A 17,342-nucleotide genomic window follows, 5' to 3' on the forward strand; every position below is an offset into this window, starting at 1 on the left:
AACTACCCTACTTCAACCATGTTTCTACCTTTGCTTTTCAATATGTTTTATAAATTTATTGAATATCGCGATGATTCTATTATGCGTGATTTTGTTTCAAATATGGAAAACAAATTTTTAAAATATTGGGAAACTATCCCAATTGTGCATGGTTTAGCAACATTACTTGATCCTACTCAAAATCAAGGAGGATTAGACGTGTTTTTTTGAATATTATGCTAAATTTCTTGGGAAGAATGTTGACGATCAAAAGAAGTCAATCATGCATTTTCTCCAAGAATTGTTTGATTTGTATGCTAGTGAACAATGTGATAAACCGAGTGCGCAGCCGGAGGAGATGCCGACATATAAAAGCAAAAGTGGAGCACTGAACTTCTTTCAAAGTTTGAAACGACAAAAGTTCAAAGGAAAATCGGTGACAACAACCAATTACAATGAAATCCAAATTTATCTAAGCCAATATATTGAGATTACGGATAATTTCGATGTTCTTGATTGGTGGAAAGTAAATTCTAAACTTTATCCAGTGTTATCTGCAATTGCAAGAGATGTCCTACCCATTCAAAGTTCAAGTGTTGCTTCCGAATCAGCATTTTCAGTATGTGGAAGGATCATTGGTGACCAAAGAACTAATTTAAAGCCAGATACACTTTTCATGCTAACATGCCTACAAGATTGGTTTGCAGCAGAAAAAAGAATAAGACCTGCGATCGACGAATTTCAAAGCTCAAGCTACGACGAAGATCCAGAATATTCAAAATATATTTTAATAAATCGTGATGAATTTTAGATGTTTAATTGTAAAAATAAATGTTTAAGTTATTTTGTTAGAATTTTTTATGTAATCACAATTTTTTGCAATCAAAATACTAAATAAAAAATTGTCTTTTAATATTACTAATTTTAATTATATAGTAAAATATGATAAATTAGAGTTTGGAACCGGTTTGACCCGAACCGGAACCGGTTTATTAGATGGCGAACCGGTCTTGGGTTTGGATGGAACCGGTTCCTAACCGGTTCAGACCGGTTCCGAACTCACCGGACCTAGAACCGGTAGGAACCGGTCCGAAACCGGTCCGGTGGAACCGATAAGCATGCCTATATAGATAGACACCCACACACAGCATAAGAAAATATTTGAGAATAAAAGAGTTCACAGTGAGTAAAAAAGCTACTGCAATGGTGAATAACTGTACATTTTCAGTTTGACCTTTGGTACAAGTCACTCGCTAATACTTTTATTCCAGCAGCATAAGAATTTTTCAAAGATGGGAAAAAAGGAGAATAGGTGGCTCGAAACATATTCTTCAGCAGGAAAATCCTCACGAGTAGGAATGTATCTTGAAGACTGTTCATCCGAAGCTCCTACCCTCCCCAAAACCAATGTTCTTTCTAGGTGATCTTGAGCTGTCCACATGCGAAATCTGTAAAAAAATAGCAGGAATCAGTCAGAAATTTTCATATGAGCCCCTAACCGAGTATACTCACGCCTAATGTGGCATAACTTCTTGATAAAAATGTATCTTGATTATCAGATCATACATGTATACAGACACGCCATGCATAAATACTTTCATGGCGTAGGCATGCACATGCTAATGGCTTTTCAGCACACAAAAGCTTGTATGCACGTAAATCTGAGATAATTGTTGGATTTCTAGTTTGATAAAATGTTTCACATTCCTAAAAGTCAAGATGTCAGTAGCTAGTAAAGGATAATTAAAACTCTCCGTTATTAATTTAGAAATATAAATAAAAGTGTATCAAGTCAAGCCAGACTGGCCAGGCAAATGTGTGACAGAACTAAAATAGTAACAGTGAAAAATAAAATTCTCATGCAGCCATTAGCACTTATTAAAAAATATCCAACGAGGGGGCAGGAACACACTCATATGCATGAGCACACATAGATGCTTAGAGAAATTTCAAGAATCCATACAATGTATGATTTCCATTCTATCTTGGCGTGTCCATCAGGGGCACCTTCTGGCGAGGTGTGGCTGCCCACATGCTGAAATATGTGGAGGAGAACAGCAGCATCAAGAGCAGCATACTCTAGCTGCATTGGTGTTCAAAAATTGAGAAACCATACATGGACTTCTGAAATTCAAGCAACTTTAGAAGAACTTAATCTGCAAATCGATTGATAAAAGAATGCAGAATAAATTTTTTCATCCAACTTATCCACCAACTAGATCAATCAACATCAGCATCTTCATAGAAGCCCTTTATTTGCTTCGAACATTTATTGTTCACATCGATATTTATTTATGACGATGGCGTCAAGCTGGAAGTACATTCTCAGTTTTTTCTTTCATAATTCAGCTAAAAATGCAATATTATACTATGGGTAAAAGTTCCATCTTTCAGTATCACCAACCAAACGAAGCCAGAATGTCTTATCAACAATCGAAACAATATGACAATAGTCGGATATATTCAACAGTATGGCATGTAAGATACAGGCTATATGAAAAATAAGACAACTACCTGATACTGGCTTAAAGGCCGCTGCTCCCAGTTGCTATTTCGTCTCGTTTTATTCAAACTAGTTCCCAATATTTTCTATTTCCAAGAACAACATAAAACAAAGTCACTTGACAATTGATAGTTAGATCACATCATTGAGGAACAGAATGAAAGGGACATTTTTTAGGTTCCAAAATTTCTTAACTGCTAGTTACAACAAGTCGAGGGCTAGAACAAAAACAATCATGCGTGATAGCTCGTAAAATTACCTCAGCCAGACCAGAAAGTCCACCACGTGGTTCTTTGAACACATTCTGGATATCAAGTAGCATATCATAGTGTTTGAAACAAGTTAAGTCTCCATAAGAATGAGCGAGCTGCTTTATATCGCACTGGAAATTGTAGCCTGCAAATTACATTGACCATAGCTGCAGTAAATTTTACCATACCATATTGCCCTAGGCACGAAATCAGAGACCAAAATCAGCATTTGAACAGAAAACAGTGGCTCATGCCATTGGCAATAAAACAAGTAAAAGCTTTTAAAAAAATTTGGTGCTAGTTCAGTGTGCGTTAGCATTAGGAAGTACCCAGTATTCCGGCAATCACCTGAAACAACCAAATCTAATATTTCTTTTTCTTTTTTATTCGAGAACCAAATATCATTTACTTTATGTTAGTATACCGATTTATTCCTTGCAGCTTCTCCTTTTAAATAAGGTAGCACTATAATCAAACATCTTCCCGTACCAAGTTTTAAAATGCTCGGAGATTGCAATACACTGGAAAGGCACTCATCTAGGACAGTTGGAACATCTTCATGCAGCTTGATAAGGTCAAATATGTAAACCTTTTTGTCAGAGGCAATTTGCATGATAGAAACCTGGAATTAGCAGCAAAATATATAATAGTTGGAATGATAATCGATACAAGCCTTATGAAGATCAGTACACCAAAATCTATAAGGAAACAAATCAAATTTTGATATCCTAACTGTTAGGAATATAATAATTGAATATCGATAAAGTAGGATAATATATTTCCAGGCGGAATAATATATTTTTTCAACATAGTAGATGAGGAAACCTAGATGATATATGTAGTAGATCTAATTTTCAAACTCGTAAGGTTTCTATAGAGCAATCATCAGAAAAGATGAATCCACGAAAGGAGTTATAGCAAAGTCGTAACTATAAGTTGTAAAACACAAATAGAAGCAAACTCATGATACAAACAGATGCCCACTTTTACTAGTTAGGAACAAAGAGACATCAGACAAGAAGACAAACCTTTGAAAGCAAAGAAGCAGGAAAGATGGAGAGTGAAGTTAAACATAAAGAAAGTTTTTTTCCCAGAATCAAAGGAGTTTGATATGTTTCAGTTGCCTCATGTTATCTTTCCAGAGCTAAATAACATTTATGGTTTGATAATAGCGATGAGCAAATATTAGCCCATTATCAAGAAATCCAAAACAGTGGCGCTTTGATGGAAGAAAGTAAACTTACTTGTTAAAAGGCAAGGGATAAACAGAAAATACCTTATTTGGACTGCTCCCCTTTTCATAATTAGGCTTCCATTCACAGTCAACACCAACAACTTTGCATTCCTCAAAGTAGCAACTTGCATTGCGCAAACCATGAACTTCATCAACCAAAATCACTTCCTTAATAAATAATTCATGTAGTTGCAAATGGCGGCTTGGGAAAGCATCTACCTCGAGTTCTATTAAAAAAATGAAAGTCTTGGTGAGGAAAAAAATCATAAAAAATGTGGCGGTGGAAGGAACTAAGTGATTCACATAATGTATAAAATGAAAACAAACTCAGCAAGAATCACAAAGACCCACCCGTTGGTCATCACCTAGTATAATAAGTAACCTGGAATCACTGCCTCCAAAATTTTATCAGCCAACGGTTTGAGACTTTGAGTTAGCATAAAATATGTCTGTACTTGTCTACTTGATAGATAATGTTTATATTATCCAAATATACTCAGAGAGCTTTCAGTAACATTTGGAATATCAAGTAAATAATCACTGTTAGAAACAAAATATCTCACTTCATGCAATCCACTTAAACAAGATTCCGCATTATTTGTTCAGATGCATCACATATGGATTGTATCCAACTTCAGGAATTAATTAATATTACTAGTCAAAAGGTGGCTAGTAGAGAATCTTGGTAATGCATGCATCTGATTCACTCAAAGGATAAGGAAAATTCATAGTAGAGGCATCTATTAAAAACAAGGGTACACCTACAAAGTGGGTGGAGGACAAAGAATAAGAGTTTCCATTTTCAGACCTTGATGACTCTTGACATGTTTTTGCCAGGAGTTTGAAGTAACACTACCAGGAAAAACTAAAAAGTTTAACCTTTCTACTGTTATTGGCATACCTTTGAATCTCGAGAATCCTTCTAGGGAATAGCGCGCACAAAGCTCTTCAACCTTTTCAAAATAGCCAGCTTCCATCGCTAAATAAACCTAACAATTATAACAAATATGAGTAATGTATGTACTTCAGCGCACAGTCCACTTTTTAAACCTAGTTTTATTGAGAAACTTGCAAATGGAATTCTGTAACAGGGAATGTGACCATTTATGCATTCATACGTTGCAATCATAGTACAAGTTCCCTGTACCAGAAAAAAACACTAAGAGTTTTATCTTCTGGACAGTAACAAATGCTGTTTTTCCTTATTTTTCAATTGTTTTTAAAAAGTTATTGATAGTAGGTCATACCTTACATTTCCAAAATAACAATACCAAGCTTGTATCATGTCGTAATAAAGGATACAAGTTATTTTAACCTCCACTAGAAGTGAATGAGAAATTTCAGTAAGCTACTCCACCAATGATCCCAAAAAAAAATGTTCCATCACTTTGTATTCATGGTACCTACCAAATACTTAAGAAGATGCCCATCACCCCTTGCTCTAGCCTCTGCTATCTCCCAGACACCTTTTTCTGCTAGCTTCTTCAGCGAGCTGCAATCATGTACAAAACTGTCATCCTGATGAACTTGAGTCTGGGAACCTCACCCACTTATCCAAAGAGAATAGGCTCAGCATAAATTAAGAATTGGGACCCGGAGCAATTAACCGATTAGCTTGCCTTTCTTTCCCCTGAAGATATAATTCTGGGAATTCATTACGCAAATTATACTTCTTTATAACAGCATAAGCAGGTTGCATGAGCTTCTGGTGGTTATATTCATGAACAAGTAAGCACAATGTTGGCTTCCCCAAAAATGCGGCCCACTTTTCCGCTGCTTTGAATTGTTGACCTTTCATCATTTTTAGTAGCAATGAGTCTCCAGGCTCACGGATAGAGAATTGTATCAACAGATCAACAGCAGTCAAATATGATTGAAACTCTATCAACCTGAAAACATATTTCTCAACCACTTCTTTTCCCGTCTCCATTTTATTATTTCCCTCCATGTGAATATTAACTATAGCAATTTCAATATCTACTAAATTGACAAAAAAAGTTTGAACTACTTTAATTAGAATCCCTTCATCAATTAGAAATCTTCCTCTAACAAAACCCACAAACATTTTGGCAGCATAAAGTTTTGCCTTCTGAACGTCTTCACCACAATATCCCAATTTTAGGAAATGGCGAAGTGCAGATAGTACCAAATGACTGAAGCCATCACGATATGAATCAACTAAGGGCATTATGCAGATGCAACAAGCAATAAAAGTAGCTGGTCCAGCTTGAGAATTGTTGAGCAGAACTAGGTGAACTTGTTTCTGTAAAGCACGGAACTTCACAGCTGCTTTGCATGTTCCTGCAAATGAATTTTCCATCCTTGAACAAACTGTAGAAATGAAACACAAACATAAAGGGCAACCAGATGTACATTACAATCTGACTTCAAATTTTCGTATGGCTTCATAATCTTAAAATTTTAAGTTAATTTTTTCGTTAATTTATCCATTGTTTGTGACCAAAGATTTGAGAATGAAAAAGGTATTGCCATTTCATCTCATTGAAAGGTATTATTGCCAGCTCACTTCACTTATCAGTAATCACTTGGTTGAGATCACAAAAACAAATTATTTACAAACTGGCATTAGCACCTAAATTGACTTTATCTTAGTTCAAAATATTAAAAAACAGTCTACCTCAAAGTTTTGTTTATTTACCTAAAAAAAATAAGGGTTTACGGAGATGTTATGATAAGGAACATTAAGAATTAGCTAAAAATGCCTAAAATAAACCGCAAATCAAAATTTGAATCATAGAATCTATTGATATCTGACTGGTTGAAAAACTTCAAAGAAGTTTCTGAGCATAATTTGAAGTAGCCCACTGACTCTATAAAAACTAAAGACTAATCACAAGCCAATCAGAAAAAAATAATAAAGGAACAAAGAAATGTGAATATTTGATGAAAAGAATATCGAGTTGTTGAACAAAACTAATCACTAAAATGCACGATAATCGGTCAGCTACCTTTTTCAACTAGATGAAGGTCAAAATTCTAAGTTCAATATTCCCACCTATAAAGCTAAAATATCCTGTCCTGTCTATATAATAGACGTGAAGCAACCTATATTTAGTTACTTCCTCTTCAAGCCATGTAAAAATCAGAAAAGATAATTATTGAGACATACTCATCAGAATCAAATTCAGAAGGCCGGCTGAATTTACCATAAGCATAACATTCTTTAAGAAGATATAAGAAAACCAAAGGCGAAACATGAGAGAGATCAAAGAATGCATGCTTTGACATGGTAGTTTGCATCTTTACAGATCTTCCATCCATTCCAATGGTTACAAAAGAAAAAACCTACAGGAAATACAAAAAGCTATTATACGATTAATATTTAATACGATTTATAAATGAGTGCTAATAAATTCACAAGAATGGCAAAAAAAAGTTGCTTCTTTCTCATGTTTTCAACCTAGAAACATGGCTTTTATAGGATCACCATTATTCGCATCACATTAATCTAATATATAATAAAATCACTCTGATACCTGCATTTTGTTCGACTGTATTGAGATGGCATGAAACAACTTGCAACTGATATTTAATTTACTGTGTTTTCTGAGTTTCTGGGATTGTGAAGCTTAAGTCATCGTTATATATGTTTTACGACTTAAAAGTTAGATTTATTTCAGGTACATGACTTTAATTTCTTTTATTTGAGGAAAGATGCATACAGGATATGTCAATCTGATAGCTCTGTGAATCAGCTTACTCAATTTTGTTCTATCTGAACGTTTCATAGATGGCTTTTGGCCAATTAACTGACCTCAATTTTGAAAATTGGAACTGACAACCGGTATTAGAATATTTATCTGCAAAGATATACAGAAGTGATATTATCTAATTCTATTAACACTTAAAAACAATAATGATGAGCATCACAAGGATTGAAACCTTGGGAATCTACAGTTTCCCATTGAAAGTTATCCACAACAATATCAAGTCCACAGAAGTGATCAGATCATCAATTAACAATTGTTTTTCAGAATATATACAGGAAAAAAATATTTTGTAAAGCTTTTATCCCAGTGAAAAATACAAACAGTTAGCGCCCTTACTTTCCACTTTGAGAATTGAAATTTTGAATCACTTAGAATCTTGAGTTAACTAACATTGTAAGATTCAATACAATGTTGTAGCCCTAAACTTTGGCATGATAGTGGCCGTTCCCGTTCCAACGAACACTGAGCCCAACCATTCAACTTCACAAAGTTTTGTCAAATAAATTCAATCAATGGCCCAAAAACTATCTGCATGTTACAAGTTTAATTTTCGCATGTCCTGAATTTGACAGATTGTGTAGTCTCTATAAATTTGCAAAACTCACTCGATACCAATCCAAAACACGCAAGACCTGTGCCAAATGAAAGTTAACTAGATTATCAAAACATTTATTTGAAAGCCAATTCCAAATTTTATGGATTTTTGTCATATTTCGTATGAACGCAGCACCAGTGCACCGCCCCTAGGTGAATTCAACTTTTGGACCCATTTCTAAAACTTAAGCATATCTTGCTCATTTTAAATCCAAATAGTGTGATTCCAAACCCTTTTACAGCTAACTTAAATTAGTAAAACTCCCATTTGAACTATTACTTCAATTTCCGAACACACAAGAACATATGCATAAGCCTCAGCCCCAAATTCGACTCAAATTCCTAATTCAGTTTAAATTCAAACTCCGACTCAGAAATTGCCTCATTACTTTGAAGTTCTGCCGGAATCCAAAGCCAAAATCCAGTAAGAACCAGTTTACAGCTCGGGTTTCAGCCGGGAATTGTCTGCCACACGAGAAACTTCGGACCTCCCCTCCGATTCTCTGCTAGCGTCGAAATCCTATGGCTTAAACTCCCTAAACATTTGCAATGTGTTTGGATGCATAAAATTGTAGATTTAGATTTAAAAATAAAATAAAATTTGGAAATTCATGAATTTGCAAAATGAAAATTCCTTTTGTGATTGGTTTGAAATTTAAAATTTATTGAATTTAAAATTTTACTAAAATAATCTAATTATTTTTTACAAAAATCAAGATTTAAAACATATTATTCATATTTTTAAAAAATAAAAAATTAAAATTAATTTTATCATATATTTTCTTATTGTTAAAAAAAATTTACGGTAAAAAGTATAAATCTCAAACTCACAAAATATATTAAACTACACACTTTTCTAAAATTTTCTCTACTCAATTGTGTTCTTCTTCACAAATTGAGAGACCTATTTATAGAATTTCTTTGAAAATAATCTAAAAATTAATACATCATTACATACATCATCACACACTAATTTTCAATATTTACAACTCTTATTTATCCTGCGATTTGTATCTGAATGTTTGACATAACAAGTTAAAGCAGAGCATCAGAGGTCAGCAGGAGAACTTAAGCAACTTCATATTCTCAAGTGGAAATGGGAAAATATCACCATGGATTTTGTTGTAGGATTGCCAAGAACTATCAAGGGATTCAATGTCATTTAGGTGATAGTTGATCGTCTAACGAAATCAGCGCATTTTCTACCTATCAAGATGACAATCACCATGACACAGTATATGCAGAGCTGTACATTCGAGAGATAGTTGGACTGCATGGGATTCTCATATCTATCGTTTCTGACAGAGATCCGAGGTTCACATCGTCTTTTTCAAAGAGTCTGCATGCAGCGATGGGGACTAAGTTGTTATTCAGTACGACATTCCATGCTCAAACCGATGGTCAGTTCGAAATTGTGATTCAAATATTTGAGGATCTACTTCGAGCTTGTGTGATTGATTTCCAAGGAAGTTGGGAGCCTAAATTACCTCTAGTAGAGTTTACCTATAATAATAGCTATCAATCATCAATAGGAATGGCTCCTTACAGGACATTATATGGGAGGAAGTGTAGATAACCCATACATTGGGATGAGATTGGTGAAAGAGGAGAATTTGGTCCGGACTTGATAAAACAAACAGTGGAGCTAGTAGTCAAAATCCGATATAGGATGAAGACTGCACAAAGCCGACAGAAAAGTTATGCCGATAAGCGTCGAATAGAGTTGGAGTTTGCAGTGGGTGACCACGTATTTGTGAAAGTAGCACCCCTGAAGAGTGTTATGAGATTTGGTAAGAAGAGCAAGCTCAGTCCGAGGTTCATTGGGCCATTTGAGATCTTGGAAAGGATTGGAACACCAGCTTATAGAGTGGTGTTGCCACTGATGCTAGCCGGAGTACATAATGTGTTCCACATCTCGATGCTGCGAAAGTACATGTCAAATGTTTCACATGTACTAAATTATGAGCCCATATGATTAACTCCAAATATGTCATACGAGGAAAGACTTACACAAATCCTAGGAAGACAAAAAAGAAGACTCGGAAACAAAGCCATATCAATGGTCAAAGTCAAGTAGCTAAATCACTCGGAGGAAGAAGCTACTTGGGAAACTGAGAGAGACAGAAGGAGTCGCTACACGGAGTTATTCGGTAAGTTTTAATTTCGAGGAAGAAATTTCATTTAAGGGAGGGAGGAATTGTAAGATCCAAAATACGATAACGTAACCTAACTGCATGCGAATTTAGGGAAATTGGAAAATGACTAATTAAAGGGTTTTAATTGCATGAATTAAATATGGTGTGTATGATTACATGTTTAAAATGTAATGTTCTACACGAATGCATAAAAATGTGTTTTAAAGCTTATTCGAGACGCAATCGAGGAACGGAGACCAAGGGACGAAAAAGAGAATATTTTTATTAAATAATTATTTTTAATTTTTTTAATGTGTGGTGTATTTAAAATGTTATTTTTGAAAATGAGGTGTTTTTATACGTCGAGTCGTATTTTTAAATGATATTCGATTTTCGACAAAAATATGAACTTTTCGAGAACTCGGCTAATATTTTCACAAACTTTACTAAACAAAATATTTTATATATTACTTAATGGGCTTAATGGGCATATTATGTCATGGTTAATGGGCCGAGGCTTACACTTGTGTTTTCAATCAAAATAAAAGCCCTAAACCCTACCCCAAAACCCTACAAACACATGCCCCACCCCTACAAACACACTAGGACTCCTAAGGTAGCAGCATCACGTCACACACACCACGTTTTGAGAGGATTTTCACGCAAGTTTGAGGAAGAACTCAGCCTATGGTTTCTACGTCGTCGTTCTTCACATCGTCAACTCGTTTTCGTGCGTAAAATATGCAAAGGAATGCCTAAACTTTCTTTAAACATCCTTCACACCATATTATGTATATTTAATTTTATTATATTTTCATGAAAAATATTTTGCCTTGCATTTATTTTCGTTTTTATGCCATGCTATGCCATAAATTCATGTTTTCTGATTCAAAAAACTCATGCTAAGGATACCTAAAAGGGTTGACATGGTAGGGACACCAAAAAGGATGAATATCAGAGGGTCTGGGAGCCACATAGGAGTCGGCATAAGGTCTGGACGTGAGGGCTTCATTGCTGAACGAAAATTAGATGTATTGAGGACTAGGGTTCGACTTTTCTTTCCTAGGGGAACACGGCACTTAACTGTGGTTAGGGTCACGCCCAAGAGACTTAAAGGGATGGTATGAGGGTCCTAGGGTGTGGGGCCCCGGGTCCGATATCTAATACTAATAATTATAATTGTCACACACCAAATGATTGAGTAAAATACATAATTTGTTGTTCACAAGCTTACATAAACATCGTCAAAATAATTTAATTGTCTCAAATGTTTGAAATATAAATTTTTAACATGCCAACATGAAGTAGTGAACCAAAGAATCCAAACATCATCACATAGCTCCTAAGACCCGAGAATCCCACTCTAACTCGTATCTCCTCGCCTGGAGCTGGACTCTGGCATCCCAAGCCTCGCCTCACCTACCGTCAAGCACATGAAAACAAGAGGTACCGGACATGCCGGTGAGTATAAACCCAGTATGATACAATCAATCACAAATGAGAGTTAAATTTTCAAATATTTCATATAAATTCATAAAGATGCAATATAATGCAATGCATGATCAGAAGCTGTGGGCTATCAATAAATCTCAAGATCAAGTGAATCATCTGGTCATAGGGTACCCAAGGGAATAGAATCACCCAGCAACATCCACCGACTCATCCGCTCGGGGTGGGGTGCTGTGTTCTACAATCCCAGGACTATGGTGCGCCTATAGAGAGTGTTCAGGCCATAGCAGCGACCTCCGCATACACTANTATAACTCAAGGACTTTGATCATCTATCAAAACAGAGTAATTTCTGTTCAAAATTCATAATTAGTTCAATACTGCTTTGAATCAAGATCCGTAAATTTCTTAACCTTAATATGCCATAAAAACATTCATTGAATCATTTCATCAAACACATAGCTTGCGTGCTAAAGAAATTAGCTCCTATACTTTGCCATTGGCTTCAATTCCATTTTAAATTCAAACCAACACAATTTCAACATCTCCAACATCTCAAATATCAACACAAATATCAATTCTAAACTTCATCCCATTTCCAAACTTGAATAAAAATATAACATACTTACACCATCTTGAAGATCTTGGAGAGAGGATCACAAATCTAACTTCATTTCATAATTTCCTTGAACAAATCTCCCATAGATTGAAGAAGAAATTAGAAGATGAAAGGAAAAATGAAGAACCCTAGCTCTAAACCGATGGAGTAGGAAAAAGAGAAGAGAAAATGATACAAAAATCATTCCCCAATCAAATATATACCATCCAAACCTCAAAACACGTTTTTTGTAAAAGTGCTGGGCGCCATGGCGCATGATTTTGGCGCAGCCGCGCGCACCATACTGTCCAACAACAAAATTTCAGCACCGGGCGCGCCATCGCGCGGGATCTGGCGCAGGGGCGCGCCGTATTCTGCCCAAAAGGTATTTTTAACTTCAGAATTTGCGAAAGTGGTAAACTACAAAGTTGTAGCTCTATGTCTTTTCGTGAACCTCTCCAAATTTTAGATCATTTGAAGGTCTGAGTAAAACGTTATGCTAAATCTCCCAACATGTGTCATTGTATGAACGACGATACGCACGACACACTTCGGGGCGCTTTTGGCTTGTCTTTCCTAATGATTTGAACAAAACTCAAAACATTAAAGTTATAGCCTTATGTCATATCTTTTTAATGGAAGTAGCCTCACATCAATTGGATCAATATACAAAACATTATGCTAAAAACCACAACTACTGCCACATTTTTCATACCGTTTCTGCACTTCCATCACCTATTTAGCTCAAATTCAACCTTTGATTCTACCCATCAATTATCTATTCCATTCTATAACATTAATTACCATTTATACCATAACGTAAAGTCATAAACCATCACAACTAATGCCACAATATTTCAAAATTTGGGCATTACATAGGGTGGCCGTGCAGGGGCTGGAAGCAAGCTAGGAGAGGGACCGCATGATGGTGGGACACCTAGGGCTAGCTGCGGCTTTTGAAGAATAAAGGGAAGGCGGCTGCGCGGGACTCTTTCAGGGTGAAGGGCTGGACGTGTGAGGGTCCTAGCCACGAGCCAAGAAGGTCCATGCAAGGCTGGAAGGTTAGGAAGAGAGGAGGCGCACTGCTATGACTCTTCCTAGCCGCGACCGAGAGCTTAAGAAGAAACTTGCACGTTTTCGTGCATGGGCCAGGGAGGCTGGTCTAATAGGGTCCTAGAGGGTTCGGTTAGAGCCCTAGGAGGGTCGACTAGGGTCTGGACCGAGTGGTTAAGGGCTGGAGTCAAAATAGCGTAGGTACGAATCACACTAGAACTAGGACTGTTGTGCAGAAAAATTCAGTAGCTTCCTAGGTGTGTTCAAGAGACTGGATTGGCTTGGTTTGGGTTGAATATGGTTTATTTAGATGTTATTAAGCTTTGGTTCAAGTTTGGTAAGCTTTGGTTAAGTTTCGAGTCAATACGAGTCAAAACCGGGATGTGCATCTAAGTTTAAAAACGAATCAAGAAAATTATCGAAAACCTAAATTTTAAGCCTGAGGAATATTTAAGGGAGTGTTTTAAGATAATAGATTTAGTTTGGAATGATTTGGGGACGTCGTTTCGAGGTCTAACGATAAATGTAGGAAGTTAGGGTTTCAGGCGCAAAACGGTCATTTTACACTAGAAAAATGTTAGACGAACTGGCAGTGCCCTGAATGCTGTAAATAATGTTAATGCGTTTATTTTAAATGTTTATGAGATTTTATGATGAAACGTTAAAGCTAAAAGACGTGTTGCATACTTGGTTTAAAAGAAAAATGATTTATATATATATGCATGAATTTTTATAAGTGATGAAAATATGAAACATTGAAGGAGGTGAAGTGATTGGGACTAATACGATGATATGATTTGAGATATCGTGAGGGAAAATACCGCAGAGGGAGCCCGTTTACGGGAGAAGGCCTTAGAGGAAGCCCGACGATCGTATTTCCATCGACATGATATTATGATATGTAAGGCCAAGGCTCAGTTGATGGGTGAGAGTGTCGCTGATGTCCCCACCGCCCAGTACTGTGGTTACACGTAGATGGATTCATCGACCTTCAGCTGAAACGAAAGTCATAATTAACGATCCGAATTCAATAAAAAAGAAAACGTATACGTATATGATGAAAAGAAAAATGTATATGATGAAAGGAAAAATGTTTAAATTTATGCATATTCATGAAAAGCTATTTTAAGTAAAAGTATTTTCACTGTTGTATGTGATTGTATATGTATTACTTGTTATCAAGGTTGAGGTTTGCTGAGTCTTAGACTTACTAGGTGTGATCGATGCAGGTGAGCATGATGTTGATGTTACTGGAGGCCTTGATGATTGATCTTGTTGGACTGAAGGTGCACACAACCCGAGGACGAGTGCTAGTTTTCCGCAATTAACTTACGTTTATGACTTACGTTATGACTTATGTTTATGACTTATGCTAAATGATTTCGTGGTTTTTAAGATTCATGACTTATAATTATTTTGAGAGGTTTTGGAGAGGATGTTAGAGTCAAGTTATAGTTGAAAATGTTAAAGTTAGGTTGGTTGACGTTTTACGACTTTAGATTTAAATTACTTTATTGTGAATTTTCAAATAATAGTTGGTTATATATATATATATATATATGTATGTATATATATGTATATATGTAAAGGTATATTTCGGCCGAATGAGTAGTATAAGAAGGGAAAAAATGTAGTATATTTTAAAGAAAATCGAGTAGTGGACGTTTCATATAGACTGTTAATATGCTAGAATTTATTGAGTTGAATTTTAGACTTTTATTGCTTTATTTACTTATTCCGAATGAAGGAGTTTTGGTTATTATGGAATTCATTTATTTGATTATTTATGCTAGTTTATTTATGATAAATTAATTATGCATGGTATAGAAAAAAAAACTATTGTAAATTAAATGACTTTAGAAGTAAGGTCGTTTCACTATGCACCTTGGTCCAGCCTACAACTAAACCCGATGCCACCAAGTCGATCTCCCTTTGCGCGTGCGGCTATGCGCTTGTTTCCTTTTATTTTGTACCAGCAACCTCTTGCCCCATCATGGGCTGCCTAATAACATCTAAACACTTCCTAAAACATAACCACAGGTAGCATCAATCCATAGGTACTTTCCAACGAAGGCCAAGATCAAAACTCGAAGAAAACGTTGAAGTTCATGCAATATATATATCGAAACGAGTATTAATCAAGTTTTAGCATATATATAATTAAACAAATGAGTTTTCATGCATATTTTATATCAAAATACAGTATATAACATGATTTATGCATAAATAAAATGTTTAGACATGCCTTTGCGTTAAAACGCACGAAATATCGACAAACGAATGCGTGGGAGAACGGAGACCGAACGGAGACGAATTGTTGCGTTTAATGACTCGGAAAGTGGCTAAATTTATCAAGTATGGTGGTGGTAGTGTTCGGCAGAAGCTTCTGATGGAAGAAGATCAAAAAAATTCCTCCTACCCTAGTTGAAGATCTTGGCTGAACTGTGTGTGTTCTTTTGTGTGTGTGTGTTCTTGGTGTGTGAGTCGTGGCCGTGTTGTTTATGTGAAATTAGGGTAAGACCCCTCTTTGTATATAAATAAAATATTAACTAGGGTTTTAGGTTTAATTAATCAAATTTAAATTACTAATTAAGCCCTCAAATTTTAAATTACTAATTAAGCCCTTCAATTTTAAATTAAGAGTCCTAAAATTTTAAAATTCTACCCATAATTAAATATTATCTAATTTAATTAATTAAGTGATAAAAATAATTATTCAAACAATTTATTTTAAGTGGAAGTATTTAAATCCCTTATTTTCGAATTTTGATAAATAAAATGCTTAACGTCTCTTTTTTCACCCGATAACTTAGTTTTAATCCTTAAATGCTAAAATTTATAAAAACCTTTAAAAATACTATTTTCTTGACTTAAAATAAAAATTTTAACATCTTAATCGTCTCCGGTCTCCTTTCCCGGTTCGATATCAAACATTGGTTTGAAAAACTAAAACTCGATAAATCATCTTAAATTGCATAATAAAATAAATATCTATGCATTTAAAACAATTTAACACATAACACGCATTACTTATATTATTAAATAAATTAATTAATTCAATAATGCATGAGTTTACGTATACTTAGTTTTTGGGCACTATAATAATGACTTTTCGATGGTCCAACGGTAATCACAAAGGCAAGGAATTGCATTTCACAATCCAAATACTTAATAATTTTGGTATAATTTTCTTGCAATTGAGAATGAAGTCACGGCCATTTCCTCTTGTTTTTTAAAGTTAATTATTCATTATTCAGACAAAGGTAAGTTATAGGAGATAGATTTCAGGAAAACTACTCCATCCAAAGCATGCAAATGTAATGTTTTGAATTCATTTTGGATCGGGTAGGGTCGGCAACCCGTGGATTCATTTCGTTGTATCTTACAAATTAGAAAGCCCATACGTGATTTGTGAAGGAGGTGAGGTTTCGTTGGCCAAAGAGGAAGAATTGACAAACTAACTTATGGTTAGGGTTTTATTGATTCTAATATACAACAATCTTTATTTTAATAATATTTTATGATTTAATCATATTATGACATTTACTTTATCTGAATACATATGCAAGCTGAATAGATAAAGTTTTTGAGTAAACAATAAGTATCATGAGGTCTGTCTTTCAACGTAAGATCATGAAACTCATGAGGATGTGTACTGTATATTCTAAATCGGTTCCTAGTTGATTCAGCCGTCTAAAACAAAGATAAAGGTCGCTCGAGCTTGAGACTAGCATCTGTGATGAAAACGTTATGTTTCATTGACAAGGGCATGGAGAGGTCCATTCATACAGATGGGTGATCATATGATGATGCAC

At 35.3% G+C, this 17,342-nt stretch overlaps 1 protein-coding gene across 4 annotated transcripts; it reads right to left on the reverse strand.

The window, feature by feature from the left end:
• Positions 1–1,122: 1,122 nt before the first annotated feature.
• Positions 1,123–8,888, reverse strand: LOC140973488 (uncharacterized). 4 transcript variants are annotated; one of them, XM_073436342.1, is made up of 11 exons: positions 7,651–7,793; positions 7,135–7,273; positions 5,587–6,268; positions 5,375–5,459; positions 4,869–4,956; positions 4,010–4,194; positions 3,223–3,355; positions 2,742–2,878; positions 2,494–2,568; positions 1,943–2,062; positions 1,123–1,427 (listed from the first exon to the last, which is right to left on the reverse strand). In XM_073436342.1, the coding sequence occupies exons 1-11, from the start codon at positions 7,714–7,716 to the stop codon at positions 1,356–1,358; spliced, it is 1,782 nt and encodes a 593-aa protein (XP_073292443.1). In that variant the 5' UTR covers positions 7,717–7,793; the 3' UTR covers positions 1,123–1,355. The 4 variants fall into 4 exon arrangements, with proteins under 4 accessions (XP_073292443.1, XP_073292445.1, XP_073292444.1 ...); XM_073436343.1 differs by lacking the exon at positions 7,651–7,793 and adding an exon at positions 8,674–8,888 and having other exon boundaries at positions 1,124–1,427; XM_073436345.1 differs by lacking the exon at positions 7,651–7,793 and adding an exon at positions 6,744–6,798 and having other exon boundaries at positions 1,124–1,427; positions 7,135–7,274.
• Between the last annotated feature and the right edge of the window lie 8,454 nt (positions 8,889–17,342).

This window comes from Primulina huaijiensis, chromosome 3, assembly GCF_012295235.1.
Source record: "Primulina huaijiensis isolate GDHJ02 chromosome 3, ASM1229523v2, whole genome shotgun sequence".
NCBI classification, from domain to species: domain Eukaryota; kingdom Viridiplantae; phylum Streptophyta; class Magnoliopsida; order Lamiales; family Gesneriaceae; genus Primulina; species Primulina huaijiensis.